The sequence below is a fragment of the Zea mays genome, chromosome 3 (genome assembly GCF_902167145.1).
Source record: "Zea mays cultivar B73 chromosome 3, Zm-B73-REFERENCE-NAM-5.0, whole genome shotgun sequence".
NCBI classification, from domain to species: Eukaryota; Viridiplantae; Streptophyta; class Magnoliopsida; order Poales; family Poaceae; genus Zea; species Zea mays.
In genome coordinates this window covers 178,748,441-178,769,892 of record NC_050098.1, presented here as the reverse complement: position 1 = coordinate 178,769,892, position 21,452 = coordinate 178,748,441, and the positions used below count along the sequence as shown (strand labels likewise).

The window sequence follows — 21,452 nt, the reverse complement described above, 5'->3', positions numbered from 1 at the left end:
TCATGAATCTTTACCAACTCAATACTAAAAACAAGAATATAAATTTGCATAGCAGATTCTATATTCTATTAATTCACAATCAAAGAAAAAAGACCAAAAACTGATATCCGAATAAGTATCCGTTTACACTCCTACTTGCTTGGGCCAGAGCTGTGGCCCACGGGCGTCTGGCCCGTGCCGGGCCGTCATTTGGCTATCTATAGGCGTAGCTGTGGCCCGCGAGTGTATGGCCCGTGCCGGGCCGCCGTTTGGCCATATATAGACGTGCAACGGATTAATTTGAAATAGCTGTGAGAGGTTATTTGTAAAAATATGACACGAGACGACCATTGAAACCGGTGCTTAAGTATAGTAGAGATATGAGCAATTGCACGTACATATATCACCAAAATATTGTTACAATTATAGACAAAACTATGCGTTTTTTTAAAGTAAAACAGGACTTTAGGAGCACGCCCGGCGCTATGCATGGCATGCAACAGGCCCGCGATTCATAACAGAAAATCAAGGGCTGAGACCTGATTGTTATCACGTGCAGCAGGCAACTGACAAGAGCGAATCTAGGAGATGCAATCTGCACCTACCGTATCCTACCGTACCGCGGCCGTGGTGTCTCCCCCGTTCCTATCAAGCCGCCCCTCACTATATATACGGACGTGCCGCATCGTGGATCGTAGTTGGCCGCGTGCGAGAGTCGCCAGCCTACCGCCCTACCCCCGACTGCCGACCCCGCCTGCCCGCGGCACCGCGAAGAAGATGCTTACGCTGAGGAGCTCCGACTACGAGGAGTTCGAGGTGGAGGAGGCGGTGATGATGAAGTCAGAGATCATCCGCTTCATGATCGAGGACGACTGCGCCAACAACGTTATCCCGCTCCCCAACGTGAATTCCAAAACTCTCGCCCTGGTCATCGAGTACTGCAACAAGCACGTCCACGCCGCCGCCAAGCCCGCCGACGACGACTCCGACGCCGCGGAGACCACCAGCGCCTCATCAGCTGGGGGCGGCGGCGAGGTCGACCTCAAGAAGTGGGACGCCGAGTTCGTCAAGGTCGCGACGGCGACGCTCTTCGACCTCATCATGGCTGCCAACTATCTCGACATCAAGGGGTTGCAGGACCTGACCTGCCGGGCGGTGGTCGACATGATCCAGGGCAAGTCACCGGAGGAGATCCGCAAGACCTTCAACATCAAGAACGACTTAACCAAAGAGGAGGAGGAGGCGATCCGTAGTGAAAACTCCTGGGCCTTCGAGAGATGTAGTCTCCCGCTCCCCGTCCGTACTGGACCGCCGTGGTTACTGTTAGCTTTGATCTTGATTGCTAGTTTGCTCGTCTACAGTTATCTTCTGATCTGATACATTAATAAGTAGTATGTTTTATCTATAATTATTAGCTAATATATTGGGCAAAGACTAATATGCAAGCAGCCATTATATACAAGTGTGCAAACATGTCTTTTGGTCCGTTAGATTTAGATCTAACCGTATTGCTATATTTAACGTTTAAATCCTTCCACCACCATCTCGTTTAACTTTATAAAAAACCCTAACAAATCACGATTACACATACGGTTAGATCTAGATTCAATGCACCAATTGAGCTGCTTACACGCTTGCACCTAACGTCTGCTTGCATATTAGTCGTTGCCAATATATTGAGGAGTTCGTCTGTGATCTGCAGTTATCAGCTAATATATTAAGTATTTAGGAATTCCATCTACATGCTGCGAATATAATTAAGCTACAAAGTCAAGAATCAAAATTTCAAGAAATCTATCTACAAATTCATTGATCTGACTTTTCAGATCCGAACAAAAAGTGCAACCTGTCTTTAGAAATTATGTTTTTATTGAATTTTAGAACATTTAAATCTGAAGTTATATTATCTAGTGCCCACAAGCGCATGTAGGGTCATGAGACCGATTCCAATCATCCGCTCTTTTTTTTTGCCCCTTTTTCTCCTCATAAATTTCTATGGTCTGCATGGGGTTCCGATTAAAATTTGGATTAATTATATACATGTCACTTAACTTTTACAAAATTAAATACCTAGTTCAATTGAATTTAGTGGTGTTGAATTAATCACATAATATACATGTTATCTTGATAAACCATAAGGCGTATGGATGATTCCATTGCTTTAATAGTAATAATAATAATAATAACATAAAAATGAAACTAAAATAGGATTTATAATAATTAAGTGTTAGAATAAATAAAAATTAAAAAGATTTTAATTAAAATATCAAAAATGGAATTGTAAAATTGGTATATTAAATTGATATATTAATGAACTATGTTTGTAGTCTCCAAACACACATTAATACTCACCTTACCAATCTTTGTGTTTTGTACACTGTCTTGAGCAGTCTATACCCATCTTTTATCCATCTTTGTGTTCAAAATCCAATTTTGATAGCCACATGTGATCGTTAGATGTTTTTTGTCTGTTAAAAGTTTCATCGTCGTCGCTGCTATTGTCATGGCTGCAATACTGACAAGGTTTCTCTCTTTCAATGATCATATCATTAACAACATAAAAAATACAATGATGTTAATCAAATGGACCGACAGGCTAACGAGTCGGTCCGGCACAGTCAGCAGGTCAGCATGACGTGCCTGGGCCAGAGCTGTGGCCCGCGGGCGTCTGGCCCGTGTCGGGCCACCGTTTGGCTATCTATAGACGTACAACGGTCCGGCACAATCAGCAGGTCGGCATGACGTGCCTGAGCCAGAGCTGTGGCCCGCGAGCGTCTGGCCCGTGCCGGGCCGCCGTTTGGCCATCTATAGACGTGCAGCGAGTTAATTTAAAATAGCTGTGAAGGGTTATTTGTAAAAAGATGACGCAAGACCACCATTAAAACTGGTGCTTTAAGTATAGTAGAGAAAACTGGTGTGTTGGGCTGTATTTGTTGGGTTGACTGGTTATAGGTCATTTAACTTTTTCTTTTTTCCATGTTTCTCTCTTCTACTAGGTTGAAATAGGGCTACTAGGCCTTACAGTTATGCTAGCTTACTTATTATAATATTTGGTTTAATTTTTTATATTACTATATAATCAAGGTGTGGTTACATCTTAAGCTTTACCGGCTAAAAGATAAAAATGGGGTCATGCGCCTTATATCGTCTTACGGCCTTAATAACTATGGATTACACAAACAATCACTATATTGTGAATTAGCTTAATAGGCCTCTAAAAAGCAAATGTTAGTCATAATAATTTTGTATCACCATTAATCATGGAACCCATTAAGTGTCTAGGTGCTTTTAGCATTGTTACTTGAAATTTGGATATTGACATTAGATTAGAGCCCAAGTGTTTTGAGACAAGAAGTTATGGACACTTTGTGTCAACATAGATGTTTGGTTGCCCCACAGTGCAATTTGCTCATGTTTGGCTATCCAGGGTGCAATCCACTCAGGTTTGGTTGCCTACACAGGTATAACAGACTAGCACCATACGCAAAGCAATTCCAGCCTGCATCCTACTATTCGGTCAAATCCTACGTATCCAGCATGCCCCCTTCGCTTTGTTCAGGTGAAGGGCACGTTGTATAACATCTAATGCAACACTAATTCAAGTAAACAATCAGACCAATATCATTCGATATCTGGCAAAACCAAAGAATTACTCTGATATAGATGCTCTTGAACAAAAGACAACAAAGAGAATCAAGTATGGCAGACTGTTAAAATAGTTTCCTGTGTCAATATTTCCAGACTGCAGCCTGTTTTGAAGATATCTGCTCCAACGGTTCACAAAAGTGACAAACAAAATTGTGTACTATTTGAAAACATGGATGGGAAGGGAAAAAATTGGGGGCCATCATTCAGTGTGTGAATTAGCGAGTAGCAAGTTCCTTGCAACCAGGCATTGGAGCAGGATGCAGGAGAAATAAACCCCCTCATGTTCCTCCCAAGTGAAAAGGATATGATGTATTAACAGTGCCTAATTCGACATTTTAGAGTTTTGATTTGAATTGAAAATTAATTCCTTTGGCAGCGTTGGAGGTCTTCAATTGCCTTCTTCCATTGCCAAGCACGCTGTTTCGCATCCTCAAATGTTGACACCTTCTTTGGCTGTAAGAGAAATTAATTAGGGCTTGTTCGGTTACTTCAATCCAGAAGGGGATTAAATCCCCTCCTAGTCATACTAAAGAAGCAAGAGTAGCTTAGATGAATACCGTGCATATTCTAAAATGTGAAGAATCTGATACTTGCACACTGAGTTCACTTGGGTCATCAGACCAAATAATGTTTCCCTTGGCCACCATTTTTGAAGGGTCAACACAGATCAATTGAGGTTTGTCAGTGAGGATCAACTGGATCTTCTTGTTTGCTAGCTTATTAATCTTCTTCAGCTTTGATATTAAGACTACAGACTCGCCGGGGTCCAGGAATTCTTGCCTGCCACATTGTTTAAGCAATATATCCATCAACATGAATTTCTTGTGGAAAAAACGAGTACTATGTTTACCATATTCACATTGTATTTTATTTTGCCTTTTGTAGGGCATAATCAATTTCATGATATACAAGATTTACCATTTTGAGTCAAAGGAGTCGATGGAAGCTAATTTAGATATATGGGAGCGCACTTCAGATGATGACGGGGCACCATTATTACCAACAGTATTTGACTGTTGGTTGACTGCCACACTTCCCATGTGTGCCAACCAATTTGAATCTTGGCTATCCTCATCTTCATTTGCCTGATTGAGGCTATTGTTAGGAAGACAAAGGCTGGAATAGAGTAAAGATTTGATTAACATATGTCACAAAAAATACATTTGCATCGATTGCGAGCTTAGGTGGCCGTGTCTTCCTCAGGTTCTTCCAGTCTATGCCTCTGAAGAAAGGATGCTCCTTCAAGGAAGAATAACCATCAGGTCCTGCACCTGGCCTTTTGCCTGGATCAACATCCTACATATTCATAAGATAAATATTCGATAAAGTGAAGCCAAAGATCAAATTCACAGTTTTCAAATTTGGGTCAAAGGTCAAAGGCATGGAACTGTTTTTCTAAAACGAATGCAAATTCACTGTCCTAAAAGAAAAAAAATGTCACCTTTGGTCTAGTTTGGAAACTCAAATCCCCTTGGCATCACTGTCATTTCCTAGGGTAGCAATCCCAAGAGGTGTCATTTGAATAAGATATTTAGTTATTTATGGGAGGTTTTCCCTCCTTGGGTTTGCCTCCCCTTGCTCTCAAAATATCCCTTTGTGTTTGAACAATAAGCATAACTGAGGCAGCCACTGGATTTTCCAGAATCTGACCTACTTAGCTTGCAATTTCTATTGACAGCCTGGCTAGGCTACTTTATTTCTTACCATCCTTGTTGTTTTTAAAATTAATCCAAGATCTTCATAGGTTTCTCAATACAGTCCATAGGGTACAAAGCATAGATTACAGATCGTCCGACTAATCACGATTAGTCGCGATTAGTCGGTCTGATCGGATGTCAGCACTCGATCAGAGGTCTCGATTCGATCAGAGTACCTGATCGTCCTTATCGTCCGCCTAATCGCGACAAAGATCGATTAATCGTCCTAGTGGGCGATCAACTGATCGATTTAATTGCTCTTTGGGTAGTCCAAAAGCCATTTTAGGTTTAAATGCACTCTGGGTGTCTCTCCAAACGCCCAGCCTCTTCAACTTCCTGTCCAGGCGTCTCTTCTGCTTCCAGTCTCTTCAAATCCTTGTCCAGGCTAGTACGACAGGCTACTTAGCAGGTCCAACTTGGTGTGTCTGCTTACTTCCCAGAGCCCCCAACTCCATTTCCATTCTCTTCTGTTCTTCACTGAGTTCACTCTTCTCTGTTCTTCACTCTTCTGTTCTTCTCTCTTCAACAACAGCAGCACTCCGGAGTTCGGAGATGAGCAGCTCTTCTGATGGTACGTGAGTGCCTTCCTGGTCATGGTCTACTACTCTACTGGTCTAGTAAGTTGTAGACTTGCAGGTTCATAGTCTTATATAAACTTGTTGCTGTTATGTTGTTATGGAGTATGGACTATTCAAGTATTGAATAAACATGTTGCTGCTGTGCTGGTCTAGTAAGCTGGATGTACTGCTGTTTTGGACTTCCAAGTATTGAAATTGAATATTGATATTGATGTGCTGTTATGGACTATTTAAGTATTTATACTGCTGCAAGTATCTCTCTCTCTCTCTCTCTTTCTCTCTCTCTGGAATACACAGGACGACCAGGGGGACGATTAGGGTCGATCAGGGGCGACTAATTGCCCTGATTGACGCCTAATCGCGACTAATCGCCCAGTGGCATCGATCAGGCGATTTGAAAACTATGGTACAAAGTCACTCATTTGTCCCAAAGGTATGCCATTAGAATTTGAACACACTTGGTTTGCATAGTGGAATCATTATTTCCACTGGAAACACATTTCAAGTTTCTATTTGTCGTATTTATATAAAACAAAACAACATTTCAATTGCATGAATAATATATGAGGAACTTGTGCACATGATCCATATAAGCAATAGGTATTTAGACATACCAGCAATTTGTCAACAAGATCTCTAGCTTCAGCTGAAAAATACTCTGGAAATTTGAGGTCCCTTGCAATGATTCTCTGGAAAATTAACCACTCACTAGCATCTTTAAATGGCGAAGAGCCAGAAAGCATTTGGTACAGTGTGCATCCCAATGCCCATAAATCATTTCTGTGATGAAGTTCATAGTACAAATAAGTGTCGAGTCTATATTATTTGCTCATATCACCACAAAGTGCAGTTTGAAGGCATGCATTCATCTCTTGGAAATGAATGTTTCTAACAATGTGCGCAAGCAGACCTTTAACTCTACAGCATCTTATGCATGAATGTGCATTTAGATTGCTGCTGGAAGTGAGGACTATGCAGTCTGAATATCTCATGTATCTAGTGTAGTCAATAATAGTGTGATGCTGATTCTTAATAATCCAGTAAATAACTCACGCAGATATAAAAACATAGATAAATGTATGGTAAATGAAGAATTTGAGTATACGATGGAAAAACAGATCTTCCTACTAGTAATTATTTCTTGCGTATTTACCAGATGTAGGTTTACTCACCCAAAGGTTGCTGGGGCAGAGTTCAGGACCTCAGGTGGTACATATGCAGCGGTTCCAACAAATGTACAGGCCCTTTCAGCTGTACATAAATGTTGGCAAAACGAGAATTATAAAGCAGGATATTCAAAATTCTATCGTGATTGAGAGTAGCTTATGCTTTTTCTTACTAGTTGAATTTGGGAGAACTTTGATAGGAGTATCCCTTGTAGGCTTCACACTACCAAAGTCAGCAATCTTGATGTGCCCATCAGAAGTAAGCAGTAGATTTTCTGGCTGAAAGACCAATGCAGTCCTTGTCAAATAGCAAATATGACATAAACATACTGTGTCATGGGCAACTCCATCTTGATTTTCATTTCACACTCACCTTGACATCCCGATGAATTAGGCCAAGGCCATGCAAGTACTCCAATATATCAACAATTTCAGCAGCATAGAACCGTGCATCGTCCTCAGAGAGCCGACCTTTCTGCAACCGAATTATAAGCACAAGAAACAAAGGCAGGACAGAAATGAATCACACTGTTAGCAGCTGGACACTAACACACTAACCCGAACAATTTGGTCGAATAACTCCCCGCCTTCGCACGACTCGAGCGCCATGTCTGCACGGCAAAAGAGACATAGTATTGACCCGAGGGCGGCATTACTTTACAATCAAATTACTAGCTCTTCATCGTTAGTTCTGACTACTGCTGGTTGATTGAGGGGCACTAACAGAGGGAGTATGTGTCCTGGAAAGTGAAGAAGAGCCTGATGACGCCAGGGTGGTCGAGCTGGTCGAGTACAATACGCTCCATCTTGACGTAGGAGATCTTGTTCTCCTTGGTGATGAACTTCTTGTCCATGATCTTAAGCGCGTAGACGCGACCAGTGTCCTTCTTCTTGGCCCGCACCACCTGTCATTTTTTTTTTCATCGTCCCGCCTCGGTGAATAAATCGTCCCACGATCCACGCGGCCGCGCAGGCCATGGCACACCCATGCAGTGAGTAGCAGTAAGAGAACCTTGGAGTACGAGCCGACGCCGTAGATCTTGCCGAGTACGAAGTCGTCGGCGGTGAACTGCTCCTGCGGCGCGCGGAAGGCGATCCCCCCAGCGGCGGTGGGGGAGGATGAGGCGGCGGCGGCAGGCGTGGCCGGGGAGGGCGAATGCGCGAGGCGCAGCCTGGCGGCGAAGTCCCGCTCCATGCTGTCGTCGTCGCCGCCGACCGCCATGGAGCGATGCGCGGGCGGTATATCTATAGGAGGAGGCGGGCGCGGGGACCGAGGAAGAAGGCGGGGAGGAGGCGGCGCGGCCTCCGATGGCGGAGGCGGTCAACGGGTGGAACCATCGGATTCGGCTTCGAGGGGTGGGAAAGCCAAGCGGGAGGAATCGATGGGACTGCGACGGCCGCAGGCCGCAGCCTTTGGGGTCGGGCCTCGGGGACTCGCTGGGGCCTCGGCGCAGCCGCAGCGGCAGCGGCAGCGGCGCTGAAGGAACGGAACGGGGCGGGGGAACGGAATCCAATCGAATCACGCGACGCGAGGGGAATGAATGAATGAATGAGAATGAGCGGGCGATCAGAGATGGAGGGGTGCGGCCGGCGAGGTTTGCTTTCCTCTTGGTTCCTCTGCTGCTGTTGTTGTCTTGCGATTGTCTCGTGTGCTTTGGACCTTTGGTCGGGTGTGTGTAATCGAATGATGGAAGGATGGGGATGAACGGGGCTCATTCACGCCTTTTTTGTGACCGCCTTTTTTGTGACCTTGTTTAAAATTAGTTAAATTCCAGTTTGGTTGGCTTTAATTCTTACAGATTTCTACAGTATTTTTATCTTTATTGATTACAGTTGCAGCAGTTTAAATAAATAGCTTTAATCCGAAACGCATCTCCACTCTTTCCAACATTTTTTCCTCCAACATTCTTCCAATACCTCCTTTTCTATTATCATTTTTTTCACATCTCCCCATGAATAAAACGAGTTATACATTCTTAGTAGCCGGATAGCGTCAGCAGTATCATGGAACATTTTGCCAGGACGCAACCCCAATCAAGCTACCGAGGAGACCAAGATGGTTGGGCATAAGACTGACGACGGAACCTAAAGATAAGATACTCTTTGGACCACAGAAGCCAAACTATGTATACAAGCAATCCCAATCGAGCTACCGAGGAGACCATGATGGTTGGGAAAAAGGTTGACGATGGAACCTAAAGAAGACAAGGTACTCTTTGGCCGAGTTGTATAGACATTGGAAAGTCCACTGTAAACGGGGCCATCTAAAAGTCCACGAAGCTCGAATATCTCGAAGATATTAAGCTTGCACGCTCATACCTGGACGGTAAAGACAAAACACTCTATTCTAGAATGATGATGTGGTGGTTTTCAAGAGCTTCTTCTAAGGGCATGTACAACCTAGACACTATTGCACGGTACTCGAAGTATAAGACACAACTAAAACACAACATAATATAGTGGGCATGTCCAAAACATGTGTCTTACCATATTCATTGTACCAATCAGAGTATTCAATAAATTAAAGTGACCAATCAGCTAGTATCATGTCTCGAACATAGAGCTAAGACATTGTGTCTTCGTCAAGATACATGTCTTGAGTTTTTTTACATTCACCCCCTTAGACACACTCGAAGACACAACTCAAGACACCCATTGTACATGCCCTAAGCAGGGCTCTGGTTCCTGGTTCATCCGATGGTAATTGAGGTGCTAAAGAAATACAAAATTTACTTCCACCAGATGACTCCAAGTGCTATAATGAGAATTGGGGTTTTCATTTGGTCTATTTGGAGCTAGTTAGTGAAGCCAACTCGAAGTGCTTATGTCGCTTGCATGAGTTGCATTACCAAACAATGATCCACGAGAAAGAGAGCCTATAGAACAATTTTGGCTGCTACAACTTTCAATACTGGTAAGACTCCCTGTCACTGGAATTGGCCTACCAAAGCAAGTGACTGAATGGTTGGATAAAAGGAGTAGTTTTATGACAAGGTTAATTTCACAAAGCAGTTGGTGATGAAAGAGCTAATCATACACGCCCACTAAGTTCCTCCTTTGGCCTTAATGGGCCACTCTACAACCTTAGTGGCAAGCACAAACATTGACGATCACTTACAATACAATCTGCGAGCATGTGCACACATTGGATCTAGTTGAAGAACACATGTCATATCGAGTGTTTCCCATAAAGGAAGGATTCACCATGCCAAAACCGAAGGATGAAGAAGAGGCCATAAAGATTGCCAAGCGTGAATTGATCATGCTACCAAACGAATTCAAGCGCTTTGGAAAATTCAACAAATATTACAAATAATGGCTTGCTATGATTAAAGTTTTGGCCAACAAAATTATTAGGACTTCATTACTAAGGAAGATCAGTTGTTGACTGAAACATTCCACAAACGAGTGAAGTGAAGTTAGTGTTAGTGAAAGCTAAAACCAAGTTAGTATGACTAGAGATGGAGAGATGAGAACTCTTCACTTGATTGATCCTTTGAAATATGTATCAAACTTAGGAGCAATAATACAAGTGAATATGAGAACTCAAGAAGACGATAATCGCAATAAAGTAAATGGAGAAGAGACACAACGATTTTACCACGTGGTTCGCCCAATGCCTACTCCATGTGGTGGTGACCTCCTTCGGTCAAGGGTTGCACTTAACCCCTCTCAAGTGATCCAAAGATCAAACTTGAGTACCACAGTTGTCTTCCTTATATCAATTTCGGGTTCTGAGGAATCTCCACAAATTAGAGTGTCTCATGCCTTACACAAATGTTTGTAGTCAAAACCGGAGTAAGGAGGGAGTAGAGACACACACAAGAACACAATCGCAGCAACAACATGCACACAAGCCAAGAAGAGAGCGCAAGAATCAAAACGGCAGAGTCACAACTCAAGAACGCGCTCAAATATCTATCTAATGAATTGACAGCGTGGTTGCGAAGTCTAGGAGTTGTAGATTGCTCAAAGTGTGCTTGTGTACTCCTCCATGGCACCTAGGGGGGTCCTTTTATAGCCCGAAGATACATAGGAGTCGTTGGGGCTCCATTTGGAAGGCCCTGGTAGCCTTCTATCCGCGGGTGCACCTGATTGTCCGGTACACATCAGACACTACACAGTGCAATGGCTACGAATCGTTGATTGGTCCCTTTCTGCTTCTAGGGGCACCGACCTGTCCGGTGGGTGGCACTGGACTGTTCGATGCTCCTGTTTACCGTTGGTTCTGGCTGACGTGTCAAGTAGCCGTTGGCCGACTGGCACACCGAACTGTCATGCACTCTACGCGGATCGTTTGGTGAAATATAGTCGATGAAGTCTTTTTTTCCCGAGAGCATCTCGTTCGGTCAGATTGTCCAGTGCACACCGAACTGTCCGGTGGGTGGCACCGGACCGTCTGGTGCTACGCATAACAGCCCAGATGCTCCTTTTTTATTCTAATTCTCTTTCGCTCCTTTTGACTTGACTTCACATAGTCCCTAACACTTAGACAAATATGATAAGTACCTAAAACAATTGACTAAGTGTTAGGAGCATACCTTTTTCACTTGGAATCACATAGATTTGTAGTATGCCCATATTCAAGCTTAAAAGTGCCTTTTTCCCAATTTGCTTTAACTACCTGTACTTATGCTCATACAAGATGATGTTAGTCCAAAAACAATGTGTTGAGCATTTAATCACCAAAACAAAATAGAAATGGCCCAAGGGCACATTTCCCTTTCACACTACAAAACAACCACCCCTTTAGCAACACATATATGTGTTGCCAAAAGTTTATATATGTGTTGCTAAGGTCTATACCAACACATAATTATGTGTTGCCTATACTGCCGTTGCTAGGATCTATAACAACACTTATACATGCATTGGTAAAACCAAGAGTTAAGCGTTGCCATGCTACAACGGATATCCGAGGACTATAGTAACGCTTCCATGTGTAGCAAGGAATGAACCAGGTAATACATATTATTATTACAATAATTTAATTTGAATACAAATGTAATCAATATAGCTAAAAATTTATATATTATACCAAACCCATACACAAATTATAAACAAATATATTTATTATTCAGAAATAAATTCTTGAATTACAATAGTATCCACATACAACGTCATTTTTCTTGTTCTGTACAAAGATTGTAAAGAGAAACAATAGTATCAAAGCCATATTGAAATCTACCACCTATCCATCCTCCATCTCTAGTGCAACGAAATCTTCACTGATTTGTGCTCATCTGTTCTTAGTCAACAAATGAACTTGCTTCACATTAATGCTTGGTGATAAGAAGACACCAATCCAAAGGATGCATCCAGCTTCTTTGTCAATCATGCTAGTTTCAAGATGCAGAGTTTCTATAAGATTGCCTGCGTTCTTTACTACCTTCAATTCATCCATACATTGCTGGTTGTAGTGCTACCTGAGTTATTATATGTATACATTCACATAGAGAAACAGTTAGATTAAGTATAAATCAAATGTCTACCTCAATCACCAAGCTTATGGTAATAGATTAATTTTCAATAGCAAAATTACCTGCTGCTAAACAGACCACACCAGCCCACTACAAAAGAAGATATAATAAATAACAGATGTCATGAACTTCTGACAACTCTTTTGAACATCAACATGGCCCGGTTCCTGAATGAAATTTGTTAAGAGCGACAGGCAACAATATTATTGTATGAGTATGCTATCCTGCAAGTTAAGGTACTCATCAAAGACCTGGCCCATAGATCATAGGTTATTACTTCATTGAACCACACAATCTCTTCACTTGTAAGGAAAAGACAAATCTCAAGACAGATATAGATCCTTAGTCATCTCAAAGCACCACTAAGAACATTTACATCAACGACAATCTAAAGTAGTAAAAAAATCAACTTCAAGAGTAGCCAAAGCTGCTATGAAATTTGGTTGTCCAAAATTTATTTTTCAAAGGCTAGTGACCACTACTGTTAGCTTTAAGGAATCGAACCCATCAACTGCATATTGTAATATGTAGAGAATATATTGTGCCATTGGTGCCAAACAAAGCTCCATGCACGACCATCTTGAGTAGGAAACAATAAGCAAAGTCATGAACATATAAAGATAAAGGGAACTGATAATAAATTTTAGTTACATATTGTTGGGTTCCTCTTAGGAACAGGTTATGATCTTTGGTTTAGTACTGACTCAGCATGAAAAAATAGAACAGTCCATGAATCGTAGATTTGACAAGCAAAATAATTCACAAGGTACCTGACATTGTTGATAGGCCAACAAGTCTAATTATTCTAGCAAGAACCCCATAAAACTTCTGGCTACCAGCATGAAAAAACCATGGAGGCACATGGGGCAACTCATATTCAATTGTACTAAGTAATGCATTTGGCAAAGCATTATCATGGATAACAGATATTTTGGAGGCTGCAGATGTTGACGTGGCATGCAGAGATATGTTAGTTGTATCTTTAGAATAGGCGCCACTCTTCAACTCAGCAACTGAATAAAGATACCCAATAGATAGTGGCTTTGATACAATTAGCTTGTCCATGGAACCAGAAAACTGTGAGCTATGACCTATGCATAAACCCAAACAATCAAAGAAACGAGCAGCAATGACCTGCCAGGGTAATCAATTTCAATGTCAACAGAAAAATGGCAGATCCACACAAGGAATCAAATTAAAAGTCAACAGGGGAACCATATATCTATGTAAGAAATGTCGAAAACATCCAAGAGAGAGTGAGCTCACAGGAGAACGGTGAAGATGATTTATCAGAAACTGGGTACCAGCATAAAAGGTCAGAGCCAACAACATCCTAGCATGTGAAAGTGCGGTTGTCTCCTCGCTTCCAAGTACCACTTGTGGTAGCCTTTCAACCAGCCTGCTTATAATATAAAGAACAGTTAAAACTTTGTTGTCACAGGCCATCATCAACTTTAGCTGTTTCAGAACTGGAAGTGGCACGAACCTAGTAAAGGTATCAGAAATCTCATTTTCTGTTACGAGATTGTGGCCTTGGTTGAAAAGATGATCAAGAGCATCTTGTGCAGCCTCAGACACAGCTGCAGCATCATCACATGCCAGAACACATAAACATTCCTGCAACGATAAAATTACAAAACAAAAAATAAATATAGCATTGGGTCAAGCACTAAGAGGCTGCTACGAAAGGCTATCGACTGCATGGTAAATCAATTTCAAATGATAAAATGCATGCAGCTATGATGACAAAGTTGTAAAATATGTGTACATAACTATAGCTTCCATGCTCTCAAAAGGTAACAAAATACTAAAGTTCACATACCAAAAGTAGCATCTTGGTTCTTTTTAATGTAGAACTGCAACTAGACAAAAGCCCTTTTACACCACTAACCACCGCCTTCCTTACCTTCTCAGATGAATGAATAGCAAGCTGCAAAAAATGAGTGTCAACTTAAAAGAATAAGGCCTCGTTTGGAACACAGGAATCATACATGAATTTCAAATGGATCAGTTCAATTTCATAGGAAAAACGCAGGAATAGGGGAAAATCCCATGTTCCTAACAGGTGACTCATTTATTTTAAACTGTAAGAAACAAGGAAAACGCACATGTGGGAATGTAGCACACAACAATTTATCAACATTACTAGTTGTTTCCTCAAGCCATTTTTTGGTCCGCTTCACATGTAGTGCCTTTCTATCAGCAAAGGAATTATTGACATTGGAGATAGAATCATCTGTAATCTCATCATGGCTTATCTTATCAGATATATTTTTGGTTGGCAACTGGCGAAGCATCTGCAATATATGCTCAGTTGACTCACTGCCACCAGAATGATTCTCATTCTTGTGCTTACCAAGTGCACTAAGATTTTCCTTGTCATTTAGTACTATCATCAAAGCCTCGGTCAATCCAAGAATGGCTTGTTCAATGCTCAAAGAACTCCCAGCAGCACCACTAATCATAGTCTTAGGCTACTGAGTACCGACCTATTAAAGCAAAATCACAACAGCCATGTGGCGCACAGCACCTAAGTGGCTACTTCTTTAGAAAATTTTATAAGTGGGGTTACTCTTATTGCAATAAACTTGCCCACTCGAAATAAAAAAATCCCATGCATCAATCAATATATGTCGATGTGGAAAGTGGGTGGCATGTTCCTTTAACTAGTTTGGCAAATGTCATGGCAGTGAGACATCAACACCATATTGTCCACATAAAGGAGTCATCAAGAAATCAGTTGCAGTAGGTACCTTTGAGAAATTCGAAGATATATTCCTCTTTTTATCTTGATGAGATGGCATCTTCAGTTCTGCTAGGAAGGTTTTTTTTCTTTCTTTTGCTATAACTGTCAGAAGTTATCAGGAAATCGTTCAGAATGTTAAGATATGATAATTGCTGATGTTTCTCCAAATGAAATGCATAAAAGTGAACACAATGTGTACAACATAAGTTTGATATAACAGTATAACACAATACTGCACTAAACTATAATGAAGGGCAGCAGATGTTGTTGTTTGCACTTCTTAATTTGTACGTTTTTTAGCAATTAAGCACGTGTGCATCTATTTGCATTCATTCAATCGTATATCAAGAAGACATTCAGTGGTTTATCAGTCTTGGCTTTTGTAGGTCCAGCTAACATAGTCCTACACTGCTGAATAACAAGAATACAAACCAACTGCAGTATGCATTGAATTTCTAGTCTTCTAGATAGGGCCTAATATGATAAGTGCTCAATCAAATTTACGATAATTTGCTCACCTGTGCCTCGCCGTGAGGAGGCCGTTGGCCGAACCTGCACCAACGACGAAGTGAGGGTGAGGTCTGAGGAGGCGTGAGTGGCCACCAATGACCTCCAGTCGATGCGTCATCCATCCGCTGCTGCGTCTCCTCCTTCAGCGTCGTCAGGACTGTCTCTGGAGCAGAACGGGGTGTGGGTGGTTGCAAGCGGGAGCGAGCCGGTCGAGGAGAGAGCGGGAAAGGGGCGGATGAGCATGGAGGGACTGCCGGATCCAGGCAACGAGGGTGGGGGCGGACGCAGTGGCTAGGAGATCTTGCCAAGAGAGGAAGGGGGAGAAGGCGAGATGTGGAGGGAGAGTTGGGAGCCGTCGCCGGTATGGCAGCTCCTGGAAGGGAGCGAGCGGGGGAGGTGGGGAGCTGGAGGTTTGGGGGGATGAGGGCGAGCGGGCGGCGGCGGCGGCACCGGAGACGGGAGAGGTGGGAAGGGATAGGAACAAGAACGCTCTAAGGTGAATTGTATGAAGAATTCGGGTCCGTGAGTTATTTAGTTGTTCTATATTTTAATATTAAATATTACTAGTAACACATATTAAAAGTTACCAAATCCTAGTTAATCGATACATTCCGCTAGCAATACATATTAAGTGTTGCCACATTCTGTATAAATAATAGATGGTGCTAGCAACACATATTAAGTGTTGCCACTACTCTAATAACTTGACAGATGCTGGTTGCAACGCATATTAAGCGTTGCCCGCTAATTTCTTACAACGCATAAAACCATGTGTTACTACAGATGTGTTGCTATAGGGGGGTTTGTGTTGTAGTGTCAAGAGTAAATACTACGATCACTTGAAACGCAAAAGGACATAACATGTCCGACCCTTCATCAGCCTCCGAAGGGAGACACTCTACCCCCCGGGTCCCTAGGGCCCATCGGTCAGCGAGCACACTAGGAAAAGGTGTCTGGAAACTAGGGCCCGCTAGTCAGTCGGAGGACATAGGTAACGTCTACTCTAGAAGAACCCACCCCTAGATGAACCCCACGACACCAAGCCTGGGGTTAGGCGTGGCAGAATCGGACAGGGGGCAGGCTTTCCAAAGGGAAACCACTCGAGTGGATCTTGCGCCTAGCCCAAGATCGACGCGTCATAAATGACTAGTAGCATTAACTACGCCTGGCGCCGAACCATAGCAGAGGCGCTGGTCTGCCTCCCACTCATGGCCTACAAACCCCTCGGGCGCCAGAGCACTCATGGCGTACAAACCCCTCGAGTCGTAGAGCACTCATGGCCTACGAGCCCCTCGAACTGTGGTGCATTTATGGCCCACGTGTCCCTCGGCCAGTGGCACACTCATGACCTATCGAGACTAGGCTTGAGTGCACAGGCCGCTGGTAGGGCGCAACACGATGAGCCACGTCGAGCCCTAGGCTACAAAGGCCAGGGGTCGCAATAGCTCGAATGATGGTGCTTGGGCCCATGCTGCCCCCGCCATCTGTAATAAAGAATACAGGACAACTAGGAGACTGCAAGCACGCGTGGATTTACCCCATGGTAAGACGCCTAGTTTTACCATCACTCGGTGGCTCCTTCCTAAGGAAGCCGTTGCTGGCCGACCCCCATCTTAGCCTATAAAAGGAGGAGGCCGCTCCTTGGACATAGGATGACCTTTTTTGGAGGATCAAGAGGTTCATTTATCTCGGATGAAGGACATGAGGATGGACCCTAGACGAGACGATGCCTAGAAGACCGACGAACAGGAGGAGGACCCGAAGGCCGGAGCCCAGTCGCCAAGCCAAGCTTAGCTAGGACTCCACCTTGTAACCACCTCCACCTCAAATAATAGACTTGGGAGCCTATCCTTCCTCTCTCACCTGTTTGTAACCCCTAATACGAGCTTTGATCATCAATGGTGACGGCAGCGCAAGCTGTCGATGCCTGGATGTAGGGTTGTTTTGCCCGAACTAGTATAAATCTTGCGCCTACCGCGCACGTTGTCCGAAGCCCGAAACGTGCACAGTAAATTTACTTGTCGGAGCAAGGTTCAAAACACCGACAATCATGTTTTGAGTTTGTTTGAGAAAACCCCAACAAAACCCCGATCAAAACGAGATTCTAAATCTGTTCATGGAGTTTTGATTTGTTTTGATTCAAACTTCACAAAAGATCTTCTAGGTTTTGAACCATTGAGTTCTTGAGTTTTGGTTTTTGTTGGAGATTGCCTTAGTGTGAATATCACTTCTTAGACCATTGCAGACATCTGGTTCAAGCAGTTTTTTGTCGTGATCCCAGTTCATATCGTTTTTAGTTTATTTGACAAAACCCCAACAAAACCACGATCAAAGCGGGATTCAAAATCTGTTCATGGAGTTATAATTTGTTTAGGTTCAAACTTCACAAAATATGTTCTTTTCCTTCATGCCTTCTGTATGTGAAGTTCGAGAGGGTTCTGCAAATTTTGAGGCGCGACACTGCCAGCCAACAGAGCGACACTATCGCTTGACATGTTATGCGATTTTGCTTCGGGTTTTCTACAGAAAGTCAAGTTGACTCTATTCTAGGTTTTTAGTGCAACCAATCGACGCTAGATTAATCTGCACAATGTTCCGCTGCTTTTGGTGTCCCGTTGGGTTCATGTTGAATATTGGGATCAATTCACAGTGCTCTCGAGCAGAGAAATTTTTAGTGGCTCCCATTCACCCCCCCTCTTGTCGCCTCACTGGTCCTTCAGTTCTGGCCAGTGTTACGTGTATCTTAGAGAAGGTAAGTTGCTCGCACATGAAGATATTGGTACACCTTGACTTTAGCATTTCAATAGACGATACTCAGAATACTCCCCAAGATTTTATCAATGTGAGCAAAAGGTCCTTCACTTTGGTGTGGAGCAAAGTGAGAAAGACATAGCCCTACTCGACATTGAAGCTAACATGAAGAAGGTTAACTATTTGATGTATATTTATTTCCATGTTACTTGTCTAGTATTAACACCTTATTTTATTGAAGATGGAAGAGATGGCCAAAATGCACAAGCAAGCACACAAAATAAACTAGTCGAGGCAAATAATAAGGGTGAAGGTCCTTCGGCGCCACCTGCTGACCAGGTGTAGAATCTATATGCCATGCCTCACCGAAGAGCTGCCACGAAGAGGAATAAGTTGTTCGGTAGAACTTTTTCTTGCTGCTATTGCATTGCAGCATAATGTTTCTCTAATAGAAAAAATCCAACTGTTACATGGACAGCCACTGCTGAAATCTCAAACATTGTCTTTCTTTATTTACAGTTCGCTAAGGACCAGGTTGGAAGCTAAATGTTGGAGACCAGTTGAGATTCTAAAAAGAACAAGAAGGTAACACCATCAAATTAAGGATACTTCTTCCCCCCCCCAAAAAAAGAGGGAAGAAGGGATGAAAGAAATCTTTGTCTTCTGTTAATACATACAAAAGGGGGAAACTCAAAAATTTGAAGCTAATTGATATAGAGAATGACCACATTGCAGTTTCACCAATTCCTTCTCTCCTTCAAAGGGAAGAGTTGGACAAGAATAAAAACACTTTTCACATGTCCAAAGAACATTTGAATCATAAGCAAATAGTAGCATTACATGTTTAACAAAATAAGCGACATTAGTAAAGTAGCATCATGCCTGCCATAACCTGGATTGATAAATAAGTCACTCCAAACAACACTTAGCAGAGCAAAGGGTGTAAGGAAAATGGACCCTAGTCCATTTGATAATTTGATTTAGCGTTTAATGGTCAACATAACAATTTGGACTAATATACTTTGCTAGTGCTTATGTTTATAGTTCAAAAGGATATAGCATGGACTTGGACGAATGCAATGAGGTGATCGAGGATTCCAACACCTCAAATCAAGACATTAGAAGACTCATTGAAGACTTATCAAGATCATACGTCGAAGACATAATACAAAAGAATCCCAAGAGAAGAAACACGAATACACAAAGAATTCAACACTTTAGGGGGCATCAGATGTCTGTGGTGACACACTGAACTGTCGTTGAACCGAGGACTGGGCTGAAGACTGAGTGCACTAGACCCCACCATGTACATAGGACATGAGGCACCGAATAGGGCACACTAAGAACATTGTAGAGTCACCCTAGGATTTCAAGGGCACCGACTATATCCGGTGCAACACTAGACTTTGCACTGGATGCAGCACTCAAAGAGATTGGAAATGCAACTGAGCCGAGTATAAAGCATTGGACATGTCTGATGTAAGCACCGGTGGCACACCGAATACCCGGAGACAACGGCTAGTTTTCCAACAGTCAGTAACAACTAGTTTTATTGGCTAGTTGATGTGGATGTCACCAAACATGTCAGTGGCACTCCAGACATGTCAGGTGCCACATAGAAAAGTCTACATGTTCCCAATGGCTCTTTTGAGTGTGGAGGCTATAAATACCATCCCAATTGACATTTCCAAGCGTGGGAGCACACATACATTGCCAAGAAATTGAGACTTCATTCCATAACTCTTATACAACCAAATGCTTAATAGAATCACTAGTGATTCACATAAGTGCTTTGTGAAGTGTTTAGGTTAGTTAAACTACTGCTATAGCTCCTGTTATAGGTTAACCCCTAGTGAGAGAGGTGAGTAATAGGCACCTCAAAGACCTTGATGCTTGCACGAGTCATTGTAATTGTACCGAGTGGGGCGAGAACCTTGCAAGAGCATACCAACAGTGTTTGTGGTGTGATGACCACTATGTACTAGAGGGAATGAGGTCCATGGTGTTTTAGCTGGAAGTTCAATAATGAAGATAGCGGCGAGCATTCGAGTGAGGCCGAAAGCAAAGCATCACTTGCATGTGGAGAAGCCAGAGGGTAAATATAAAGTTACATGACCGAGCGATTCGCCCTCGCATGAGCTTCCCTTTGCATGGGGGCACCAATAAGGATTAGTAAAAACCTTTCGTGGTTCTTGATACCTCAGTAAAAACACAAAGCATTAATGAGAGTTTGCATCTCTATCACATTTAAGCTTTTGCATTTATATTGCTTCCTTTAGTTGTGTGCTTTACCTTTTCTGGCTTAGTTATAGGCTAATTGGTAGGATTAGAGTCTAGGTTGCATAACTCCATTTTGTTGTGGAGATAGCAACACTTAGACAAAACCTTAGTTGCACTAGCTTGCTTGGTTATCTACATAGGTTTTGTGTAAGACGAAAAATAAGAGGCATATATTAGTGAAAAAAATAGTTGCCAGAATTCACCCCCTCTTAGACGTCCATGTTCCTTTCAAAGGGAATAATCAAAAAAAGCTTTGGCATTATATTTTACCTTTGGAAGCTCTCTCAGGAGGAAGGTGCTATAGGCATATGATTACAAAATGGTTGATCCATGTAGCAGTGGCACTTTTATCTATCTATAAAGTCGGGTTGTGAAGCGTCCCGATCCTTTGGGACTCAAATGTGATACAATTACTAGTCCCAGGAGGCTAGTAACCACATTCCTTACTTCAAATAGTACAGAGTTTAAATAAAAGTTATTACAATACTGGGGTACAAGCTCGAGAGAGCCAGAATATAAAGCACAGTAGAAAGTACACTAGCCCAAGCCACAGGCAGAACTGGGTGCAGACACAGCCCTCTCAATCAAGCATAGCAGAAAAGAAGTCTTCAGCTGCT

General features: G+C 42.6%; 3 protein-coding genes and 1 long non-coding RNA gene across 4 annotated transcripts; 1 reads left to right on the top strand and 3 right to left on the bottom strand.

Annotated features, from left to right (window-relative positions):
• Positions 1-714: 714 nt before the first annotated feature.
• LOC103652383 (SKP1-like protein 1) lies at positions 715-1,503 on the top strand. Its single transcript, XM_020551156.1, has one exon. It carries the CDS (start codon positions 757-759, stop codon positions 1,354-1,356), a length of 600 nt encoding a protein of 199 aa, XP_020406745.1. The 5' UTR covers positions 715-756; the 3' UTR covers positions 1,357-1,503.
• A 2,185-nt stretch (positions 1,504-3,688) lies between these two features.
• Positions 3,689-8,702, bottom strand: LOC103650947 (3-phosphoinositide-dependent protein kinase 2-like). The gene is made up of 11 exons (NM_001301543.1): positions 8,081-8,702; positions 7,793-7,973; positions 7,627-7,679; positions 7,442-7,543; positions 7,242-7,347; positions 7,075-7,153; positions 6,517-6,682; positions 4,789-4,923; positions 4,546-4,712; positions 4,185-4,407; positions 3,689-4,080 (listed from the first exon to the last, which is right to left on the bottom strand). Exons 1-11 carry the CDS (start codon positions 8,288-8,290, stop codon positions 3,988-3,990), a joined length of 1,515 nt encoding a protein of 504 aa, NP_001288472.1. The 5' UTR covers positions 8,291-8,702; the 3' UTR covers positions 3,689-3,987.
• Positions 8,703-12,114: 3,412 nt separating this feature from the next.
• Positions 12,115-12,916, bottom strand: LOC103650946 (uncharacterized). Its single transcript, XR_564488.3, has 2 exons — positions 12,611-12,916; positions 12,115-12,494 (listed from the first exon to the last, which is right to left on the bottom strand). It is a non-coding gene; the product is annotated as an uncharacterized lncRNA (long non-coding RNA).
• Positions 12,917-13,239: 323 nt separating this feature from the next.
• Positions 13,240-14,493, bottom strand: LOC103629404 (ARM repeat superfamily protein). The gene is made up of 4 exons (XM_020551155.3): positions 14,371-14,493; positions 14,035-14,165; positions 13,815-13,947; positions 13,240-13,682 (listed from the first exon to the last, which is right to left on the bottom strand). The coding sequence occupies exons 1-4, from the start codon at positions 14,380-14,382 to the stop codon at positions 13,308-13,310; spliced, it is 651 nt and encodes a 216-aa protein (XP_020406744.1). The 5' UTR covers positions 14,383-14,493; the 3' UTR covers positions 13,240-13,307.
• Between the last annotated feature and the right edge of the window lie 6,959 nt (positions 14,494-21,452).